General features: G+C 49.5%; 1 protein-coding gene across 1 annotated transcript; it reads right to left on the reverse strand.

Annotated features, from left to right (window-relative positions):
• Positions 1-4,777: 4,777 nt before the first annotated feature.
• On the reverse strand, positions 4,778-20,221 carry ANKRD35 (ankyrin repeat domain 35; the record flags this gene model as incomplete). The annotated part of the gene is made up of 14 exons (XM_079698019.1): positions 4,778-4,980; positions 5,521-5,621; positions 6,206-6,271; positions 6,520-6,609; positions 8,312-10,306; positions 10,474-10,511; positions 11,138-11,322; positions 11,971-12,077; positions 12,397-12,467; positions 12,660-12,717; positions 13,537-13,601; positions 13,973-14,061; positions 14,853-14,983; positions 20,183-20,221. 13 exons carry the CDS (start codon positions 20,219-20,221, stop codon positions 5,559-5,561), a joined length of 2,997 nt encoding a protein of 998 aa, XP_079554145.1. The 3' UTR covers positions 4,778-4,980; positions 5,521-5,558.
• Between the last annotated feature and the right edge of the window lie 2,981 nt (positions 20,222-23,202).

Below are 23,202 nucleotides of genomic sequence, written 5' to 3' on the forward strand. Positions count from 1 at the left end.
GCGCCGGCCGCAAATGCCGCCTGCTCCGCCCAGTCCGGCCCCCTACACCTCCCCTTCCCGGCCCCGCCCGCCGGGTTTTGGACCCAGCCTCAGCCCCTCCCTCCACAGCCGAACCCAGCCCCTGCACGTCTTTGGCCGGTGTGCCAGACCGGTAGACCCGGAGGGAGTGCACCGCCCGAAGGATCGCGGGGTCCCAGGGGGAATGGGAAAGGAGGTGGACCCGAAGCACCTGGGGGAGGGGGCTTTGCCACGCCGGAGTTGAGAAGGGATGAGCTTTTAGGGAGCCAAAGATACTTGGAATATGGAGAGAAAGTATCGGGAAGGGCTAAATCTCAGAGAAATGGGAGAGGGGGTAGCGAAGTTGGAGGAAATACCCTCAGCTCCTTATCTACAAGTTTAACCATCTAAATTCAAGAGTTCTACCAATTCGGGAAATGGGGGAGATCTGATCCATTTTAGAGACGCTATGGTGTCGTGAAGAGTTCATTCTATTCTCAATTCACCCCCTCCCCCCCCCATTACATTGTATCTCGTGGTCCGGCGGTAGGACTCAAACTCGGCAGCAAAAAAGTTTGGTGCGGAGAGTGGGACTTACCAGCACAGTTGCAGGGAGCGGGGAGGGGGCTCGGGAGGCTCAGAGGGTGGGCTGGAGAGGTGGGGGGGAGGGGGCCCGGCGCCGCTCCCGCAGTCTGCCCGCCTGGAGGTCGGTCCGGCGGCTGGACGCTGCAGCCTCAGCTCCGCCTGGGCGGGAGCTCCGCCCGGCCCAGCGCTGGGCCTGGGGCCGCCCCCCTCCTGGGTAAGCCCGCCAGGACCGCGGGAGAAGTGGGGAGGGGGCGGAGCCTGAGACGGGAGGGGCAGGGACTCAGAGCCCGGCCGGGAGAGATTAACTCCTCTAGTGAGTGGATCAGGAGAGAAGTTCTTTTATCTCCCATTCTGACTACCGCTGTGAACCTTGCAAACTCATGTATGCGCTTGAGGTAGAAGAATGCTGCAAATAAGACGGTGTGGAACAGGAATCTGATCGCATAAAGAGGTTCCTACTTAGAGTCTCTCTCCCTAAGGGTAAGAAAACATGGGCTGCTAAAATCCAAAATGTACCTAAACCCTAACTTTACCTGTGGTCCCCTACCCCTTACCTCAAATACACTGTCACCAGAGACCCCACAGCTTTGGAGTAGCTGAAAGTGAACAGAGGGGAGGTTTTCTCACCCAAAAAGGGCACCTTTCTGCCACTCTGAACTGCCTGCTCTCCTTCCTCCAAAGCCGTAGACCTTCCAGAGGCCCCATTCTCAACTAAGCTAATCACTCGCAGGCAGGTCCCTTGAAAGTACCAACGTGAGAGCAGTTTACCCAAACTAGGTACTGGAAAAATTCATAGCATTTTATACTTAGTCGGCTGGGACCTAAGTGATAATGTCATTTGTTCAATAAATATTTGAATGCTGTTCAAAGGTTGTTAGGTGGGGCTTTCCTGGTGGCGCAGTGGTTGGGAGTCCGCCTGCCGATGCAGGGGACGCGGGTTCGTGCTCTGGCCCGGGAGGATCCCGCGTGCCGCGGAGCGGCTGGGCCCGTGAGCCATGGCCGCTAGGCCTGCGCGTCCAGAGCCTGTGCTCCGCGGCGGGAGAGGCCACAGCAGTGAGAGGCCCGCGTACAGCAAAAAAAAAAAAAAAAAAAAAGATTGTTAGGTGGTGAGGACATAAAATCCTTGCAGGAGTTCTCAGTGTAGCAGCAGCAAGATGGTTAAACCAATAATTGGCATCCCAAAAGAGTGCTTTAATAAATTATATGAGTAATCCTCTCATTTAGCTTAAACCTTCAGTATAATCCTTCCCATGAGACCCCACAGCTGTAAGGCTGAAGGTGCCAGCATACCAACATCCCCAGGTACCTGCTGAACTGGACCATACCCAACTACTTTGTGGATTTTGTCCCTAGGGAGGATGTCTGCCCTCTCCTGACACTGAGGTTCTTTCCTTGCTGCTCTGCTGCCAGCAATGGTGAAACCTCAAGCTCCAGTATTTGGTTCTAAATCCCAACTGCTCCCTCCAACACTTGAATCTTCATCAGGCTCTGAGCTCATTTTTTTTTTTTTTTTTTTTTTTTTTTGCGGTACGCGGGCCTCTCTCTGTTGCGGCCTCTCCCACTGCGTTGCACAGGCTCCGCACGCGCAGGCTCAGCGGCCATGGCTCACGGGCCCAGCTGCTCCGCGGCATGTGGGATCTTCCCAGACTGGGGCATGAACCCGTGTCCCCTGCATCGGCAGGCGGACTCTCAACCACTGCGCCACCAGGGAAGCCCCCTGAGCTCATTTTTTGTTAAGTCCTCTATATCAAAAGTTACTATGGACTAGTTTGTATCTTCTAGAATTTTCAGTGGTTTCAGGGGAAGGAGAAGAGGGAGGATTAAAAAAAAAGAGAGAGATGGGGGAACTCTTTGGGAGTGATGGATATGTTCATCATCTTGATGGTGTGATGGTTTTATGGGTGTATACATATGTCAAAATTTATCAAACTGTACCCTTTACATGCAGCTTATTGTATGTCAGTTATACCCAAATAAAGCTGTAAAAATGTAAAGAAAAAAAAATCAACCTCACCTTGATTCCTAGTGACTTCACAAAGGAGGGATCTCCTTTAATAGTTAATTTGAGTCCCCAAGAAAAAGAGGAAATTCTCTTCCAAGGAGGAGCCGCTCAGCAGTGGACCTAAAGAGGCTGCTGATAGCAAGAGCAGAAGCTCCAAGAAAAAGTTCCAAAAGCTATTCCAGGGACATTAGAATGGACATTTCCCTGACGGGGCATAACCCACGGAGATATTTCGCAACCCATCCCCTATATCCCAATAAAAACAAATTCACAAGGAAAAAAAAAAGAGTTAATTGCAGTTATAAGTTCTAGCATCCCTACAGGATAACATAAAACTAGCAACCAGGGCGCCTGAGTCTGATCCTGCCTCCAAGGTCTCTCTATCCCCAGTGCCTGGCACTTAGTAGGCCCTTTAAATATCAGTTTAATAAAGTAATGTTACCAGACAAAGGAGGGAACCTGCAAATCAGAACCAAGTTTCAGATCGAGGGCATTCAAAAACATGGTCTGAACCGCATCATGGCTCACCGAGCTTCACCTACTCTCACGCATGCACTCACATCTGAAGCCTGGAGCACGAAGGGGAAGTGAAGCAGGAGTAGTAAGTCCCTACTGAAGTCCGACTGAAGAGACGGCCGAGGAGGAAAGAGGGGAACATTAAGACTAGAGTCACTTTGAGAAAGAAAGATTTATTTATGAAATCAAGGAAAATTTCAGGGCTTGGGGGTGTTGGGGTAATAGTTTATGGGGTTGTATAGAGGGAGATTGTTTAGGAAGACCAGGGGCTGGAGGAGGTTCCACTTCTGTGTTATCATTAACATCACTGACCATTCCCACAGCTCAGCCATCCTGGGATCAGCTTCCAGGAGCTCCAGAGGAAGCCAAGGGCCTGGCTTCCATTACCAGAGCTGTTTCCTGACTCATACTTGAACTTAGCAAAATGATCTCCCCCTCTCTGGACCCTTCTCTCAGCAGTTTCTTCATTCTTCCCACCCCACACTGCATATATAATAAGGAATGTAACAGTCCTTTTCTATTCTTTGGTAACTCTAAGGGTAGAAAGGAAAAGAGAGGTTCTGTTCCCCTTAATAGAAATGACTTGGACATTTTGATGCTCTTCTGGCAGCTGCACCCTTCTTTTTCCCCATCAATTCCTCCTCTCCTCATTCTCCCAACCTTAAAGCAGTCTTTTGCCCATCCACATAAACCCCAAAGCTGACCCTCATCTTCTTTAGGACCTAATCTACACAGCTGCTCTTTTCCTGGCCAGACCCTGGAGCGAGGCTCTACAGCCCTCCAGTGGCCCCCGGTCTTCCACGACGGCCCCTCCCCACTCTTCTCTCAGCCCAGTCAGTCTCCACTGCCAAACCGCTGCCGCCTGACCCAGCATAACCCAGCGGGGGTGGGCTGCGAGAAGGAACTGGGAGGGATCAGTGTGGCGGCCACCAAACTGCAATTCCAGATTTTGGAGGAACTCACTTGCTTCACTCTCACCTAGCAGTCTGGCTGGTGAAGGGGCAGGAAGGGGAGGAGACCCAGGGGAAGTGGCCCAGAGAGATACACTTTTTCAGTCTGAGAACAGAAATGGGGGGAAGAAGCCAAAGCTGAGTATCCTTTCTTCCCTCTTCCAGGAATCAGACTTTTCATCCCTCTTTGCACCTGGGGCAAAGAACACTGACTACATAAGACCATGCACCTCAAATCTAGACACATGGTTTAACACATGATAGAATATTTTAGATTGTACATCTTGAAGAAAATCTAGGTCTCTCCATCTATCCTTCTTAAAAAAGATAGTGGACTGAGGAGTCCCAAGGTAGAGAAAAAAAGATTAGAGGTGTGTCAGTCAGTAAGAAGCAGATTTGAGAAAGAGAAAGGAAGAATGTCAATATCTCCATTTTTACAGAGGGCTGTTTTTCAAACTGTGAGAATGCTGTTTTTCAAACTGGGTCTTGACCCATTAGTGGATGTATTGTAACCAATATTTTTTGATGGAATATAGAACGGAATAGAAATAGTAAGGGTAAATATTATTTCAGGTATGTACACACAGGATGTAAAATGTATTTATTACTATGGATCATAATCAAAGTTTGAAAGCAGCTAACTTATGGGGCCATTTGTGATCAAAAGGAATGAAAAAGATTCCTTCCCCCATGCCCCTTTAGGCAGAAAAAACAATGACACCCAACATCATCCTGCCTCGTGCTTTATTCTCCACAGAGCTGGCTTCCATCCACACCTCCTCTGATCTCATCCACGCTGATTCCAGGGTTCAGGTTCTCAGGTCTGGGGTCCATAACGTCAGGTGAAGCCCCACCCACACACCTGTAGTGGCCAACCCACCACCCACCACAGCCTGTTGGAGGCTCTGGCAACCAGGGATGCTCTATTCCCTGAAAGAAGAAATTCAAGGATGAAATACACACACTTCTATACCCTCAGTCTCCTCTCACCCATGCCAAGATGCTAAAGATGATCCTCATCTATCTGGACTGGAGAAGATGGCTGCCTGCATAGGGGCAGGGAGAAGGATGGAGGATGACTACACTTTGAATGAATGGTGTGGCAGTGAAGGAGAGATTCTGGAATCTGTAGAGTCCCACACTAGGAAACAACTGTGCACCACTATCCCACCATTACTCATCTTTCACTGGTATCTCTCTACCCCAGACCTTAGGAGAGTCATTCATCTCCTCTTTTCTGTCTCCATCTCATAAGTCAGACCCCTTCAGTCTACCTGCTCACTGATTCGTGACTCCACCCAGTGATTTCCCATATCATATCTTCTCAATTGACCTCACCTCAAACGCTCTATGCCCCACAGGACTCCCTAGTGTCAGCTACCACATGGGGCAAAAGGAGACTCCAATTTCTATCCTTAAGCCTCCTTTCTCCCAAGCTCCTTCCCTCATCACCCTCAAACCACAACTCACAACAGAGAGATCCCATATTCTTCAGGGCACAGTATGCCTCACTCCTCCTGGATGCTGAGGATTCGCAGTAGGATATTGTACACATCCTGTTCCATGTAGCCCTGTAGGCAGCATGAAAGAAACAAAAGGAGATGAAGAAAAGGAAATGAGAGAGACAGGAAAGGGAGAGTTTCTATGGTAGAGTAGGATGCTACTTACTAACTACGTGCCCTCACTTATACTACTTAACTTCTCAATAGCTGTTTCCTAATCTTCACAAGGACGATAATAATGCCGACTTTTAAGAACTGCTGTGAAGGTTACAACTGTGAATATGGAGCAAAGCACCGGGTACACAATAAGTGTTCGATTCTTTATAGTTATTATTATTCCTAATAAAGGAGCGGGCCACCCACCTCTTCTTCCTTGGCGAGGGATAAACTGGCTCAGGAGGACACTGAGAAGTGGCGTAGGGGACAGGAAAAAGCCTTACAGTCAATCAGGGAATTGAAAAGGAGGGGCAAACACCTCTCCCCCTCATATTCATGCATAACTTCTCTCAATCTGCCTAATGAGATCCAGAAACCTGGTACTGGGACATCTAAAGTCCAGCTTCCTGAGAGACGAGTCTGTGCAGGTTAGAGAAGGGATGCCAAATGCAATGCTCCCTGGCCAGCTCTCTGCCTCTACCTGCCCCCAGGCTCACCTGAGCAGCATTCAGCAGATGATTCCTATAGGTGGAGATGATCTCTTCGTGGTTCTTCTGGGAATCCTGGGAGTGAGCATCAATGGGAGGTCATGTGCCCAGCCTCTCACACTCACCCTCATCCCCCAAGCATGAGGAACAATGAAGTAAAGTGCTCAGCTGTGCCAGGTAGGCTCCCTTGGCCCATCACTGGCTCAGCCTAGACCACTGCCTAGCCAGGCCTCTGGAATCCCCAGAATCTCTCCCACAGGTACATCACTTCACTGTGCACCCTCTTCTCTAGCAGTGTCCATTCCCCTGAGGGCCAGACATACCTGCAGCTGTCGGGCAAGGTGAGCATTTTCTCCCCGAACTGCTAGAATCTCCTCTGAAAGCTGCTCCAGCTTCTTCAACAATTCCTTGATCTGAGGTCAAAAGGAAAGAAAAGGAACCAATGAGGCCCCAGTCATTTCCCACCCCAATACCACCCAAAGTCAAGGTGAGTTTCCTTTTATTGGGTATTTAATATCTGCCAGATGCTTTTACACACATTGTCTCACTTAATACTCAAAACAGTTCTTCTTCTGTTCTGAGAAGAACAATCCTTCTCTGAGGGAAGTATTATTATTCACATTTTGTAGATAAGGTGCCTGAGTTAAGTAATTTGTCAAAATCATACAGCTAATAAGTGATGAAATCATAATTTGAACCAAGATCTCTTTGAATTCATGGGCCACACTCTTAACTCTGTCCTGGATCCTGACCTACTTTGGCCTACTGACCACTGAGGGAAATGGAGATGAGTTTCTGTGGTTTGTGAGACTGAGGTACAAATGCAGTTAACGGTAACCAGCAGTAATAGGAATAGTGGTAGTAGGAATAATAAAACTAGCTAACTTCTACTGAGTACTAGCCATTTGCCAAAAGTTGTCCTATTTTAAATATAATGTCTTATTTAATGTAATCCTCACAACAACTCTGTTATTATCCGCATTTTATAGATGAGAAAACTGAGGCTTAGATAACTCACCCAAGATCAATCAGTTTTGTTTTTTTTGTTTTTTGTTTTTGGCCATACCGTGCAGCTTGTGGGATCTTAGTTCCCCGACCAGGGATCAAACCCAGGCCGCCTGCAGTGGAAGCGAGGAGTCCTAACCACTGGACCGCCAGGGAAGTCCCAATCAGTTCGTTTTGAAATTGAAATTCAAATGCAGACAACCTCAGTTCGGAGCCCACTATACTATTTTCTTTTGCTCATTTGTCTACTTTTATCTTCCCCTTCAACACCAACAGAAAATTCCTTTCTTTAATTAGCCCCACCCCACACTGATTCCTATTCTGTATAACGTTCCTTCTATTTTTATGTCCTTTATAGTCTATAAAATGTATACTCCCTATATTTTTTAATCCTTCTAAATCTGATCATGTACACAAACTTTGATAAGTCTGAATTCACTCACTGCACAGGTAGTTCTACAATTACTCAATTCATTTGTAAATTGATGTTTTCGAATTTGTAAAACATGTCTGTTGGAAGCCTGTAGACTTATATTCACCTTTGGAGCAATCATTAGGAAACTTGGGTATCTAACACAATGGTTTTCAAACTTTTGTTTTTCTCTGCATTGGCACCCTCTTTGCCAATGGAAATCTTTTGTAGAGCCCACTCTGACTGAAGTGGGAGGGGAGAAAGGGACTACAGTCTAGTCTACTTCTCTTAACCCGTCAGCAACCCCTAGCCCAGGCACCTCCTCAGAAGCCTAGCAAAACCACAGGGACTCACCACAGCATCCGCTGTCTTCGCAGGCTGATACATTACCTAAGTCAAAATGCCGATTAAACCATAGTACCCCAACGGTGGTAGCCCTGACCACACTGCATCTGAACCCTGCGTCCGAAATTCTAATACCTAAGCCCCCCTTCTCTCTTGTATTTATAACTTACCTCACCTCCAATCTCAATCCCAGACCCCCTCAGACCCAGGAGAACATAGTGCGGTCCTTGCAAATGACTGGTGTTCTGTTTGGGGTATTAATCGGACAAAACCAAAGATAGATTCTGGTCAGCCAACCCTAAACACACAGAAACCTGCCCCTTCGGCTCCCTTCGGCTGCCTGGTCTGCTCACCTTGGCCTCCTTGTCCCGGCCAGCCCCGATGAGATGCTCCACCTTGTCTTTCAGCAGCTCTGCCGTTTTCTCCAACTGCTCGGAGCGCCGGCGCAGCTCGCTGGCCTGGCGCTCCTGCCCCGCCGCGCGCGCGGCCAGGTCCCCGCTCCTGTGCCGCTCCTCGGCCACCGCCTCCCGCAGCCGCCCCGTCTCCCGGCAGGCCGTGTTATACTTTTCCAGCAGGGCCTTTAGCTCCTGGCCCCAAGCCCGGGCCTGGGCCACCAGTGAGCTCCGAGTTTGCTCGTGCTGCCGCAGCCCAGCCGCCTCCCGGGCCCTCAGCTCAGCCACCTCCTCCGTGGCTTGGTAGAGCAGCTGCTTCAGCTTCCCGATCTCCTGACTCTTCCCGCTCATCGTGGCCTGAACCGCCCGCAGCTCTTCCTCCAGCTTCCCCAGGTCTTGCTCCAGAGCTTCAACTTGGGGGAACGCTGAGGCCTCTGAAGAGGCGCCCTGTTCCCCACGTCGGGCAGGGGAGCCCCGCAGCTGCTGGTTTTCCTCTTCTAGCCGAGCCAGCACCTGCTGGGCCTCGCGGTGCCTGGCCACCAGGACGCTGACGCAGGCCTGCACCTCCTCCAGGCTCTCAGCCGCTGGGCACCGTGCACTCCCCCTGCCCACCAGGTCTGGGGGCAGGCAGTCCCACAGTCCCCGGAGGCCTCTGCTCTGGGAGGCCAGGCGCTTCCGCAACTTCTCGGTGGCCTCCTTCTCCAGAGCCAGTTCATCTGTCAGCAGCCCCATGCTCCACCGCAACTGCTGTAGCTGGACCTGCGCCTCTGGCTTGGGCACGCACTCCCGCTGTAGCCGCTGGCTCAGGGACGGCAGCTCCCCCTGCAACCACTGCTGCTCCTGGCCCAGCTCCCCCAACTCCTCCAGCAAGTTACTGTCGCTCAGCCTCAGTGCTGACACCTCCTTCTCCAGCTGTCCCTCTGCCAGGCCCCCTCCTGGCGTCTGTTCCCCTCCAGGCGTCCCTAGAGGCTCTCCCCAGGCCCCAGGAGCCCCTTCCTCCTTCCCTTCACCCTCTTTGGTGATGGCCCTTGGGCCTGCCTTTGGGGCTCCCTCTCTGGGCTCCTGGGCAGGGGCCTCAGGTTTCATCTGTAATCCTGCTTTTGCCCGATCTAGCCTCACCAGCACCCGCTCCAACCTGGCCTCCATCTTCTCCCAGGCTGCTGCTGCAGCCTCAGCCCGGGACGTCCCCAGAGCTCCCTCCAGGTCTGGTCTTGATAAAGCCCCCCGGGCTGCATCCTTTTCTCGCCACACTGCAGCCAGTTCCTCCCTCAGCTGTAGCAGGAGCTGGTTCATGGCTGCTGTGCACACTGGTTCAGCCACTGTGCCTGTTGGTTCAGCCCCTGGGGCCTTGGGCCTCGCCTTCTGGCCAGCATGCAGCTGGTCAGTATGATCAGGGCCAAGGGCCTGCCCTCCATTGGTGGTCGGTTGCTGTCCTATGGATTTCCCAATGGTCTCAGACCTTGCGCTCTGGGGTGGCTCCTGTTCTTCTGGTTGGGACCTTCCATGGGTGTCATACTGGATCACCCCTCCAGCTGAATCCTCAGCCTTCTTGGAAGCTAATACTGGCTTTGCTGCAGCTGCGGCTGCTGCCTGTCGCTGCTTCTTTAGCTCTTGTATGCACGTAGCCAGCATGTCGAGGGTACAGCCCTGCTCCATGCCATCTCCTCCAGGCCGGAGACTAGAGCGCAGGTCTCCCGGAGCTCCGGGCTCTTGCGATAGGAGGAGCCCCAGCTCCCGAACCTGTTCTTGAATCTGGTTCTCCAGGCCCAGATAAGCTGCAGATTGAGCCTTACACTCTTCCATATTTCGCAGCAGCTCCTGCTCCAACTGGGAAACTTTCCTCTGCTCCTCTTCATACTTCCACTTCCACTCCTCTGAACATGGATCTTCATCCTCTTCTTCCTCCTGCTCCTCCTCAGGCTCTGCTCTCCATGGACTCTTAGGTGGAGAACCCACCTAATGGAGAAAAAAGAACAGTGAAGTAAACCCGGGCAGCTAGCCCAAGAGGGCCTTTCTTCTCTTAGACTGTCTCGATGCCCCCGGTGATCACTGCCTGGGAGATATCCCAGCGGGAAAGCCTGGGGTGGGTCAGAAGCAAAAGGAGAAGGCATTTAGGGTCTTACCTGGGATGCAAGATCTGGCTGTTGAACTAACCCCTGACCTATATGAAAAGACATGGGGAAAATGAGAGAGGAGACAGGGCCCACGTGCTTCTAGCCCACACTCTGCCTTCAGACTTTCCATGAAAGGAGTGGCCCCTCAGTGTTAATCCTCTACCACACTTGTCGAATAGGGAAAGCCACCCCTATTTGATGGATCCCTAGCTGTTCAGCAACCTTCGTTTCCTATCTCAGAGATATGCCAGCTCATTCATTTCATTCACTCACTTATTTATTGCACACTATGCCAGGCACTGTTATATGTACCAGGACCTCAATGGTGAGCAAAACAGAGATGGCCTGTCATCTGAGGGGGTTACAGTCTAGTAGGGGAGAGAGAGAGATTGACCATCAAATCACATAAATAGATGTACAATTGCAACTCATAAATGCTAGCAATAGTACTAGCCAGAGTTGCCTTCAGTGAGAGACAAGGCTGCTTTGAAGAATTTTGTGACCATGCTTTTGGGAATTTGGAGTCATCTCATAGCAGCAGCAGTAAATAAGTAAACTCTCAACTAAAGTGACAATTATTACTGCCATGGAAACAAATGGGATTCTAAGACACTTCTCTGATTCTAAGGCCATCGAGGAGCATCTTGAAGTTACAAAAGGGTATTGGCTTTACCTCCCCGCCCCTGCCGGTTCAGGGCCTGCCACAGCAGCCTCCACAGCATCTTGTCTTGTGTGCGTAGAGCATAATGCAAAGCATCATGCCCCGTGCTGTCCACCGCCCCTGCATCTGCTCCATAGCTCAGGAGCAGTTCAGCCACCTCAGTGCTGCCTTTTTCACAGGCCAGGATCAGAGCCGATCTATGGGTTGGGACAAATCTGAGCATAAGCTTTTCTCATGGAACCCAGGAGTCCTAGTTTCAAAAACTCCACTCACAAGGTCAGCTCTCACTCAGTGTGGTCAGGAGAACCACAGACCAACACCAGCCAGTGACAAAGCATGAGGCCAGACCAGAACTTTTCAAATGTCATTCCTTGGAGCTGTAGCATCAGAAAGCAGGGGGCCAGTTGGAAGGGCTCCACTTCCATCTGCTTTATATACTGAGGTTCTGCATAAATTCTTTACTGGGGAAAAAGTATTCCATTGATTAGAAGATAGTTTGAAAACCAGTAAATTAAACTAGTGGATCCAGAGGTATTGATTCTACTTCCAGAGTCACCTATGCTAGGAAGATGGCAGTGTCAGCAACAGAATAGGAAAGTATAAGGAAAACGTTCTCAACTCACCAAGAGGAAAACAGTGAAGCAACAAACAGTGCTCTTCTGAACCACCACTGAGAAGGAGAGAGGTTCCCAAGAAAACAGAGACCAACCTGCCTTCTTCCCCAATACACACACACACACACACACACACACACACACACACACACACACACACACTTTGCCCAGTGGCTCCTTTCTAGATTGGTCAGTGTCGGGATTTGGGGTGGGAAGATGGGGAAGGCTCACTTGTCATTCTTGTCAGTGACATTAACCCGGGCGCCTCTCTGCAGTAGCTGTGAGCAGATAGCTGCGTGACCACCCAGCGATGCAATCATCAGGGGTGTACGTCCATCCTGCACAGATTGTGGGAAGGGGGTTCACGAGGAGCCGGGGGAACCAGGGCTTTGACACAATGCAACCAACTCCCCTGTTCCCGCATCTCTCCAGGAAAAAGCCCCAATCCTGGGGCTAAATATTCCTTCTCAGAGGGTTAGAAGCTCTCCAGAAGATAAGCCTTGAACTCTCTGTGTGGAAGAGGAGGAAGGGGCATGGGGAGAAGGAAGAGGAGGTGGTGCTACACAACCCCTGGTCATGGAACTTGGCTAATTAAGTTCAGAGAAAGCATCAGCCTCCCCATGTAGGGCCCTGTCCAGCTGCCCAGCTGACACTCACATTATCCAGGACATCCAGGAAGGCTTCGTGATCACACAGGAGGAGCACACTTGAGGCACAGCCAGAGAAGGCTATGGAGGGTTGCAGGATGTTCAGGTTAAGGGGAGGCAGGAAGGACACCTAGTCAGACCATGACGCAGCATCCCCTCCGACCACTTCAGCAGTCAGCTCTGGCTTGCCCTTCCCACCAAATGTTATCCCCCCCTCCCTCCCCACCCTCTGGTCCCTGTGGTCCTGTTTCCCACCAGTTCCCTGGCACACACCTGCCCAGTGCAATGGACTACGACTTTTCACATCTACAGCATCTTCATTGGCACCATGCTGCAAACAGCCACAAAGGGAAGCAGCATGGAGCGTGGTGTTAACATTCTCATCCCATACCCCCGTTGGGTCACCAGCTTTCACAGTACTGTGGGGAGGGGCAGGGGGACCATGACTTTGGCCAACTACTAGGCAAGTCCAATGCATTCCTTGCAGATGATAAGCAGCCTTGAATTTCAGCCCTGGTTCATAAACCTAGGGCCTAAGAAAAATCATATTATAGGTAAATAAACATGTTAGGGAAAATGACACCGGAGTCTATGTCTGGTATTTTAGGATCATAATTGGGAAACTTGGAAAGGGCCAGGAAGAACAAAGCAGAACATCCATTTGCACAATGGCCTGTTGAACTGTGCCTTTGAACTTTGGGAGACTTATTTCTGAATTGTCCACATGTCATTTCACATGTATATTTCTCTTTGTAGTCCTATACCACAAACTCCTCAAAACAGACAGCAGGCTTTGGGTTTAATGTGAACACCTCTGCCATCCTTCCACCTGCCCATCATCACAGCAGTTAGTCTCTGCAGTGCCTCTGCCAGTGGCTGAGCTCAATACATGCATATTGACTGACTGGCAGTCAGTCCCTGGCAACGCTGCTTTATGACATGCCCTCAAGGGCAGCATTAAGCAGGGTGCCTGCACATAGCAAGTGTTAAATACATGTTGGCGAACTAATGAATAAGTGATTACTAGCTCTCTTATTGGGGATGAGAGGGGTACATTTGACCAAATATTGCTGGTGAGTACAAGACAGAGTAAGGAGTCTCTGGGTCCTCTTCTTCCTTTCACAGGAGTAGTATCAGGGGTTGCTCTTACCTGCAGCAGGACCTTGACACATTGTGGCTGGCAAGAAATGGTGGCCGAGTGCAGGGCGGTTCTCCCTGGAAAGCGAAAGAAGGGGAGAGGGAGGGTGGATGGCCCCATGCATACCGATGACTCACAGGGAGGGAAGGCAAGAGACGCACATATAATCAGAGGGAGATTAGAGAGAGAGGCTCTCAGCCACATGGGGCCAGAAATTCCTGTTCCCCAAGTGCCTGGTACCTGCGGTGGAGGTGGGAATGGGGGTGAGGTAGGCCCAGCTCGCAGGGAGCGGAACCCCTGGAAGGAGACTGGCCAGAACTTATGAGGAGAGAAGCAGGAGGGCTACCGTTGGAACCTCCAGCAGGGCCCAGCACTGGCCCCCCACCCCCCGACTGCTGCTGTAAAGGGAAAAGCAAGCAGCATGACCCAGTGCTTTAGTCTAACTCACCATCGTCATTCTTGCTGTTGATGTCAGCCCCATTTGCAAGTAGTACAGTCAGACATTCTGTCAGGCCTTTGGAGGCCGCCAGATGAAACCTGCCAGAATCAACGCCGAGAGGCAGAAGGATGAAGGGACCAGGGGAGGAGGAATGGGAGACCCTTAATAAGCACTGCCTACTAAGCTCCATCACCCCGAAGCCAATCCCAAAAGCAGAGAGGGAAGCTCCCGTAGCCTGACTTTCTGAGAAAGAGAAGCCTATATAAATGGCCTACCGTTAAAACTTCAGAGGAGGCTGGGAGCAAAGGTAGAAATAAGAGCTACAGATCTCAAGCAATCTCAGAGTACTGCAGGGGTGTACAGGGAGCACATAATTACCTGTAACTCAGCACAGGACACTTAGCAGACTGGAAGTGTCACAGAGTGGGCCAGAGCAGAGGGCTGGACATTTGCAGGCTGACTTGGAAAGAGACAAGGGCTAATATCCCTCTTGTCCTAATCACTCCTTCCAGCCACATGACTCTCATGACTCTCATGGCCACCACTGCACTCCTAATTTCTCAAGCATACACACCCTCCTATTTGTACAATGAAGAAATACTCTATTTAGTGTATGTTTCAGTTTTCCTTTTGTTTCATGGGCTTTATGTCCTTTTTTGGTCAATTTTGTTGATGTGGGTCGTGAGGTGTGTGGACCTCAGGGACAATATCTTCTTCCCCCACTTTGTGCAGCACTTGATATGTAGCAAAGATTTACTGATATACTTGCTAATTAAGACAAAAAAGGGCTCTGACGTTGTAGGCATTTCCTGGTCTTACATCATATTGGGGTTTGGGGTTTTTAAAGAGAACCACATACCAAGGGTGGGGATCAAGAAGGCTTACTTACGGGGACTGGCCATTCGAGTCTAGCTTGGTGGGTCGGGCAGATTTCCTGGAGGCCAGGGCAGCCACGCATACCAGGTCCCCCCGCTGCACTGCCTCCAGAAGCTTCTGATCACGGCGGTTCCATCTCTCCACCTGGTCCAGAGCCACAGATTGTGTGAATATAAGAGGCGGGGGTAGAGTGGAGAAAGAAAAGAAGAACCTGGTTAGGATGCCAAGCAAGGGAAAAGGGACATCCCTGAGATCCTTTCAATGTTCCACAAGTCACTCAGTCTAGATCATTTAGTCCTTCTAGGTGGGCCAGTTAAATAGTCACCAACTCATATGTCACTGGGGACATTATTGCCAGCCCTGGACCAAAAGGTGCTTGGACTCTTGAGTTAAAAATCATTTTTGAGGACTGAATGCATAGTATTTCAAATGTCTTTTTATCAGCATTATGATTATTGTTGTTAGGTGCACAACCTCCTAGCAATCGTAGCCATGACTCCCTTCCCTTTTGCTCTTTAGGTCTTGCTGGAGCAAACTGAACCAAACGGACCACTCTGGACTGGGTTCACCTTGCCTCTCAATGCCCCAACCCCCGTGCTCCTCTGTTTCTTTGTTCTCAGATATTTGAGAAATCAAGGCACCTAGCTTTGGGTCATAGATAGGAGTCCAAATACCCATCCATAGCATCTCTACGCATTGGCTTTGGGGCCCAAAACTAGGAGCAGAAGCACAGAGTTTTCGTTTTCCCTTCTCGTACCTATGTCCTCTGGCTAGTCCTTCTTCCCCTTCCATGGCAACAACAACCAAAAGGCAAAGACAGGTCTCTAGCTAGGCTTGAGGAGGCAGCTTCCCTCCTCCACCCTTCCCTCCCCCCTCATTTTCCTGGCAGGGAGCAGCTGTCCCAGACAACAGCCATACCTGGGCACGCATTGTTCTACCGTGCCAGCTTGACTTTTACAGGTGGTGGGGTAATTACAATAATTGAAGTATCACAGGACATGAAAGAGCTGTGTAAAAACACCCAGAGCTGAAAGCACGGAAAAGCCTGGTTTGGTCCAGAGAGGAAAGGAAAGGAAAGGAAGAAAGGATGCAAAAATCTGTGGAATGGTGAAAAGGGCCCTAGGTGAATATTTGTCAGCAGGCCTAAGTTCACAGCCTGGTTCAGCTACTTCAGTAATTCACATACTTTAGCCATGTGACCTAGAGTAAGCCACTGAACACCTCTAATCTGTTTCCTCATCTATAAAATGTGGAAAATAATAACTACCTCATCACGCTGTGAGTATTAAATGAGCTAACGTATATAAAATCTCTCTGTAAACTGTAAAAAGCTATACAAGTGTATGGCATCCTTATAAAAAAACAGGAAGCAGTGGGGGACTGGTGGCGGCACATTGCATTTTATGAGGTGTAATTGCAAAAGAAGAGGCTATAGGAGAAGGTGGGGGAAAAATGGGTCTATGGAAGCCAACTCATTTTCAGATACATAGCCAGGGCAAATTATTAATCAAGAACAGGAAAGACTTTAAATGCCTAAACCATAAAATTATCTAAGATAGATGGATTCTGAGGTAATACTCGTGAGGTAATTCCTCGTAGCCCTTTTAAGTGCTATTTCAATTACCCTCTCAACACCCCTAGAAAGTAGTTAGGGCTGATATTATTTTATCTAGTTGACAGAAAAGAAACTGAAGCACACTGAGGTTAGATAACTGTCCAGGCTCACACCACAAAATAGTGGTAAAATTGAGATTAGAACCCAGGCCATCAGATGCCGTATTCTAGTTCTCACCACCAGGCCATTTACTACGGAGCTATGGAAGGTTTACTTATTTTCAAATAAACAGTCTAAGACCGCCTCCAGGGTAAAGCCACCCACCTTCAGACACTACTCTGTACAAGGAGAAGAGTCTCCAAACAGGTTAATTCTCAAAGGACATAATAAGCAAAATGACTGCTCCACATACCAACAGACTGAGATGTAATAACAGGTTATCCAATGCCCCCTGGGGGGCCATATCACCCTCAGAAAAAGCAGACAGCTAGAACTACACCTCCACCACAGGACACCACCATCAGCTGACCTCAATCTGAAGTTCTCTGTTTAAAATCCTGATTCTAACACTTTCTATCCTTGTGAATTGAGGCATGTAACAACTTTTTTGAACCTCAGTTTGCTAATAAAATAACACTATATAAAGCACCTAGCACTGTCAGTCACGTAGTAGGTACACAATAAATGTTAGTCCTAATCCCCATCCTTCCTAGCCTTGCTTGGCACATTTTGGGTGTTCCTGGGCTCAGAATTCTCCATCCAGGGGAGTGGGAGGAAGGGATCTTGATCATATCGGGTAATGTATGCCAGTCAAGCTGTATATATGGTAAAGGTGCTTCTTAGCAAGGTAGATAATTCTCTTTCCAGCTAGATAGTTCTAAATCCACCCAATTTACTTCCTATAATCTTGTTATACCAAGAAGAATTTAGAATAGGTAGAAGTTCTTCACAGCCAAACCTCCGCAGAGCTAGGGTGAAGAAGAACAATGGGGAACTTCCCTGGCAGTCCGGTGGTTAAGACTCCACACTCCCAATGCAGGGGGCACGGGTTCAATCCCTGGTAGGGGAACTAAGATCCCGCATGGCCACATGGCATGTACCAAAAAAAAAAAAAAGAACAGAGGGATGCTTCCGAATTCCAAGATCCAGTCTATTGTTCACCCCAGCACCTTGGGAAAGAGGATAACCATCACAGCCTCAAGGGAGCAATCACCAAATTAATCAGCAGACTCAAAACAAGGATAAGCTTTGTATCTCCCATAGGATTGGGGGGGGGGGTGGCTTTGTAGAAGTAATTGCAGCCTCTCCTTATCTCTGGCCGTGTGTCTATGACCATCCTATCAAGACGGAACACACCAACAGTAGAGAGAGAAACAGCAGAAAGAGTGGCTACCTCTGTAGGACAGGTGAATGGAAATGGAAATGCTGCCCTGGAGGAACCAGGAGCTGTCTCTCAATTTTTTTAATGCAATTGACATTCCTCTAAGCTGATCCAGTGCCTACTGTTTAAAGCTATTTTCTGACTTACTTCCTACATAGGCAGAGTAAGCTGCCTATGTAAGACACCCTCAAAGGTATCCTCTACTTGACTAGATCAAAATGAGATTATAGGAGCTGGCTTTTGTTTGTTTGTTTCTTAAACTTCCTATATGTATTCTGGATGACTTAGATTAATTTTTAAATGATCACAGATCCTTCAGTCCTTATCTCAATCTGAGGGTGCAATCTGGATCCAGGGGTGCGAGCGGGATGGAAAGGGGCAATCTTCTGCTATGACTGGGAAGCCAGGCTTTGGGAGTGGTCAGGAAGGCTGTCACACTATTTCTCTGAGAAACTGGTTCAGAGCGGTTAGCCACCCAGGGAGTGGAGGAATTTATCATGAGAAGTGTGGGGAAGTTTCAAGACGAAACAATTTACAGCTTAAATTGGTTTATTTTCAATCTCGTTGGATCCATACCCTGACTGAAGAAACAGTTTTCTTTCCAGCTAAGTAGTTCTAAATCCACCTAATTTACTACCTATAATCTTGTACTAAGAAGAGTTTAGAATGGGTAGAAATTCTTCATGGCCAAACCTCTGTAGAGCTGGGATGAAGGACAGAGGAATGCTTTAGAATTCCAACATTCAGCCCATTGTTCATCCCAGCATCCTGGAAAGTAGGCATTGACCAACAATTGGAGAATCAGGATGAATGAGATAGTTTCCTGATTCCTAAGGAGCAGGCAGACTCCACAAACCTGAAAGGGCAGGGCAATGTGGAGGACTTTCAGTAACTAAGGAAGAGTCCACGTGAATAAGAAAATCATCCTGAGTTAAGACATTCTGGGTAGCCTCAGTTTCTGGTACCTTTAGTAGTCATTCAGTAAATGCCTTTTGATTGGTTGATTAATGTGTGGAAACTAAGTGGGGAAGCAAACGTTAAGTGGGACGAGAACAGGCCTCAACAGAGTTCCTACTCTTGCCTTGTAGGTCACTTCCAGGCTTCTGTGGCCTGCCCATGCAGAGTGAGCTGAGCATTTCTCACGTTTGCTCAATGAATGACACCACAAAGTCAAGTTAGTCTAAGCAATATTACTACAGGTAGTTGGCTACTTCACTTCAAAATGAACCGTCATCCCAGTCTCCACACAAAATTTCATCCCTAGATAGGGGGTCTCTCTGTAAGAGATCTTCGGAGAAGAAGAAGCTATACCCTCCCTTAGCCACTCCCTTCTGTAGTCTTCCTCCCTGTGTTTTGTTCTGGGAGCACAGTGACTTTTAATGGGAACTCTCAGAGTGAATCCATTTTATCCTCTTCGCCTCTCACCATTACCGTTCCCCAGCTCAGTCAAAGGAAGCAGAGAGTATAGGCCCTAAACAACTGGGTGAGGGTCTAGAATGAAGGAAGATTCTGGGAAGAAGCAGGCAGAAGGCCTTGAGTGGCCCAAGAACCAGTGCGATGACCAGGCACTGCAGTGAACTGGCCAGAGTGGATTCTGCAGGCAATTTACCCATTCCTTGGGGAGCAGCCAGGCAACTGTCCTCCTCTGGCAGTGCCTGTCGGGCTGGCCAGGCCGGACTGCAAGATTAACCCGCAGAGAGCAGGCAGAAGGAGGTCGGGGAGTTGAACTGCCACTGGACAGAGAGGAGCAGAGCTTGAAGGGGAGAACAGGAGAAGGCTGCTGCTGTCAGAGCACCGATTGGAAAGAGGTTTGGAGTGATGTCTGAGAGCCAGTGGGGGTGATGAGAGAATGGAAGTGGAAGCGGCATGGGGTGAGATGGGGGCAAGGACAGAGAAGACTCTGTGAGGAAGGGCTAGGGGAAGGCACGGGGCTGGAAGTACTTGCTGGACTGAGAGCAAGGATTAGGACATATAGGAGGGCAGGCTTGTGAGGACAAGGCAGGGCTGGTAAATGGGGCGTGGGGCAGTACTTGGGAGACAGAAAGGGGCTTGGGGCTGAGCAGGGGCTGGGGATAGGACAGATGCTTGAATGTAGTTCAGTACTGGGAAACAGAGAAGAAGTAGAGAATATAGCCTTTGGGAGGGGGCAGGGGCTGCCGGAAACATATCAGAAGAAGTTGGGGGTGTAGATGCTTGGAGGACAAGAAAGAGCCAAGGGAAAGGACCTTGTGGCGGACAGGGTCTTGAGGAAGGCAGAGCGGGAGGGCTGCACTGCGGGAGCGGAAGAGCTAGAAAGACCGATAAAGAGAAAAGGCGACGGTGCGTGGAGATGGGACTCAAGACTTTTGTCACCACAGGGCTTGGACCCCAGTCCCATGCCCACCCTCCCAGACATTGTAGCACATACCGCCACCTGTGAGCTGGAGCAGGAGAAGATGCGCTTCATGGCCGGGGCCGGGGCCACGGGGGGACGGGGACGCGCGGAGAGCGGGGTCACAGGTTCCTGAACCCACCGGACTCGTCTGCAGCTGTGTAAGAGAGCTGTCAAAAGCAAACCGGGATCCGCCCCAGGACCCACCCCGTTCAATCAGAGGCAAGAATCCGAGGGCTGGGCTTAAAACTCCGCCCCTGGCCCAGCCGCACTCTGCCGTTGCGGAGGCAAAAATCCTGCAGTCTCCGCCTGGGCTTGGTCTCAAACCTCACCCTCCCAAACCGAACCCGCCCCCAGCTCCGACCTGCTCAATCGTAAAAGGGACCTCAGGTCCCCAGACCCGGGCTCCGGCTAAAACTCCTCCCCCTGCCCCGCCCCGCCCCTCCCCTCCCCTCAGTTCCAGGCTGCGGCTCCACCCCCAGCCCCGCCTCAGCCCCGCCCCCCGAAGCGCAGCCGCAGGAGTCTCCCGGTGTGCAAGCCTCTTAGCAACTGTCGCATTTAACCACTGGTGACGACGATTTGATTATATCCAGAGACGTTTGCCAACTTAGTTACCTCTGCTTCCTCCCCCCATTCCGCGGCCAAAAACCCGGGCACAAAGAAGGATTTGAAGAGAGCAGTTTGGAAACGGGAGGAGATTGTAGTGCCGAGCAAGGGACTGAGCGTCGATGATGCACGACCCACCGCAACGTGGAGAAAGGGGACCAGGCCTAATATCCCAACGCACCTCTACGTTAGAAAAGGGCACAGGGAGAGGAGGGATTTTTTTTATTCTAAGCATTCCCTTCCACAAAAATACTCACAAAACTGTCTTCACTATTTCCACTGCCCTTTAAATTCAGATTCTCAGCAATTAATGCTTGAACAGTCAGTCTACCCGGCTCTTTTTTTTTTTTTTTTTTTTTTTTTTGCGGTATGTGGGCCTCTCACTGTTGTGGCCTCTCCCGTTGCGGAGCACAGGCCCCGGACACGCAGGCTCAATGGCCATGGCTCATGGGCCAAGCCGCTCCGCGGCATGTGGGATCCTCCCAGACCGGGGCACGAACCCGTGTCCCCTGCATCGGCAGGCGGACTCTCAACCACTGCGCCACCAGGGAAGCCCTACCCGGCTCTCTTTTCTCCTCCCTTCAGCTAAAGAGAGCACACTCAGATGCATATGAAAGCCTACAGGAGAAAGGTCAGAGTTCTTAACGTGGTTTACTAGGCTTATCAGGAGCTGCACTCTGCCTGTTCAAGTCTCATCTCTCACTACTTTCACAAACAGTCTAATGCTCAGGCTGCTCTAATCTACTACAATTCCCTTCCCGACTGGTGATTAATCCTCCCTGGAATGCCTCCTCTCACACTTGGTGGCCCCTCAAGACTTTTTTTTTTTCTGTAAACTTAAAGTCCCTCCAACCTCACCTAAAAAAGTGTGCCTCTTGTGTGCAACACATTTCTAATACTGATATGTCGTCTAGCAACCAGCTCTCTGTATTTTCCATTATATGTTTACATGTTTGTTTCCCCTACTAGACTGGGCTCTTTGATGGTAGGAGTTGCATTTTATATTATTCAAATTGCCTAGCACATATTAGGTGCTTAATGTCTGATGAGTGAATGAACAAAAGAATGAATAAAGGAACAAAGGAGCAACGATGAGAAGAAAGCAACACCTGTGTGTCTGAGGAGAGCCTGGTGTTTCTACAGTTGCTTCTCAAACTGGCTCTGCTTCAAAGGAAGAAAGAGGTAACAGGCTTTTTGAAGAATAGGTTGGGGTTAGAGAAAGTCCCGTTCTGGCGCTGAGGAATAGAGAAGAGAAGGATCTCTAGGTGGAGAAAAATATTAAAAGTGCTTTTTTAATCATGTGGAGAGAGAATTAGATGAACCAGTCCTCAAGGATATCCATCGCCCTTTGCAGGCTGACTGGGGATAAAGAGGAGAAATCTGTCAATATAACCATGGCCTCAGTCCTTGCCCCAGAAACAAGTGTGCTGCATAAATGTTGATCAAACTATAGCCTATATGAATTGTACTAAGGGCCACCATGGATCCTCTTGCCACAAAATAACTCACCAGCTTGGCACAGAATGGTTGTCCCAGCCTAATAGGCCAGGTAACTATAACAATAGTTACCATTTATTAAGTACTTACTATATGTTCACTTGAATCATCTCATTTAGTCCTCACAACCCTAATAAGTTTAAAGTCAAGACATTGAGAAGTTAAATCTGTTCAAGGTCAAGCAGGATTTAAGTGGTAGAGCTTAGATTTAAACCCAAGTCTGTCTTCATTCTTTTTTTTTTTTTTTTGCGGTACACGGGCCTCTCACTGCTGTGGCCTCTCCCGTTGCGGAGCACAGGCTCCGGACACGCAGGCTCAGTGGCCATGGCTCACGGGCCTAGCCGCTCTGCGGCATGTGGGATCCTCCCGGACCGGGGCACGAATCCGTGTCCCCTGCATCGGCAGGCGGACTCTCAACCACTGCAGCACCAGGGAAGCCCCTGTCTTCATTCTTAACCACTGCTCTACACAGCCTTTTATCTCAGCCTCAGGGTAGTTATGACTTGCCCAAAGCTGCTTAGCTCATAAATGGCAGACCTGGGATTTCAGTATAGGCCTATGTGTTTACCAAACCTACACATTTTACACTCTACGCTCACTTAAGTAGGTGAGGATTGCAGGAGGCTAGAGTACATCTCCAGTGGGAGAGTCACAGAAAACATTTCAAATACTTCATAACCTTGCCTTCCAGGGACTCAATTGTATAAGGTCTCAAGGTAAACCGAGACTCCACCTCTCACCCTTTGTGAGCAGTCTATATCCCAGGGAACTCAAAGAGAGCCAGAAGTCATTTGACACTGAACTTTATTTGTTCTGACCATCTGATATACTGTCTACCCTGCTAGGAAACAGAGACAATGTTGTCTGCAAAAGGCCAGAGACATGCCAAAATAAACACTGTGACCAGATCTCAAGAACAGCCCTGGAGGACAGAGTCTGTGGCGGCTAGTCAA

This window comes from Hyperoodon ampullatus (genome assembly GCF_949752795.1).
Source record: "Hyperoodon ampullatus genome assembly, chromosome: 2".
NCBI lineage: Eukaryota > Metazoa > Chordata > Mammalia > Artiodactyla > Ziphiidae > Hyperoodon > Hyperoodon ampullatus.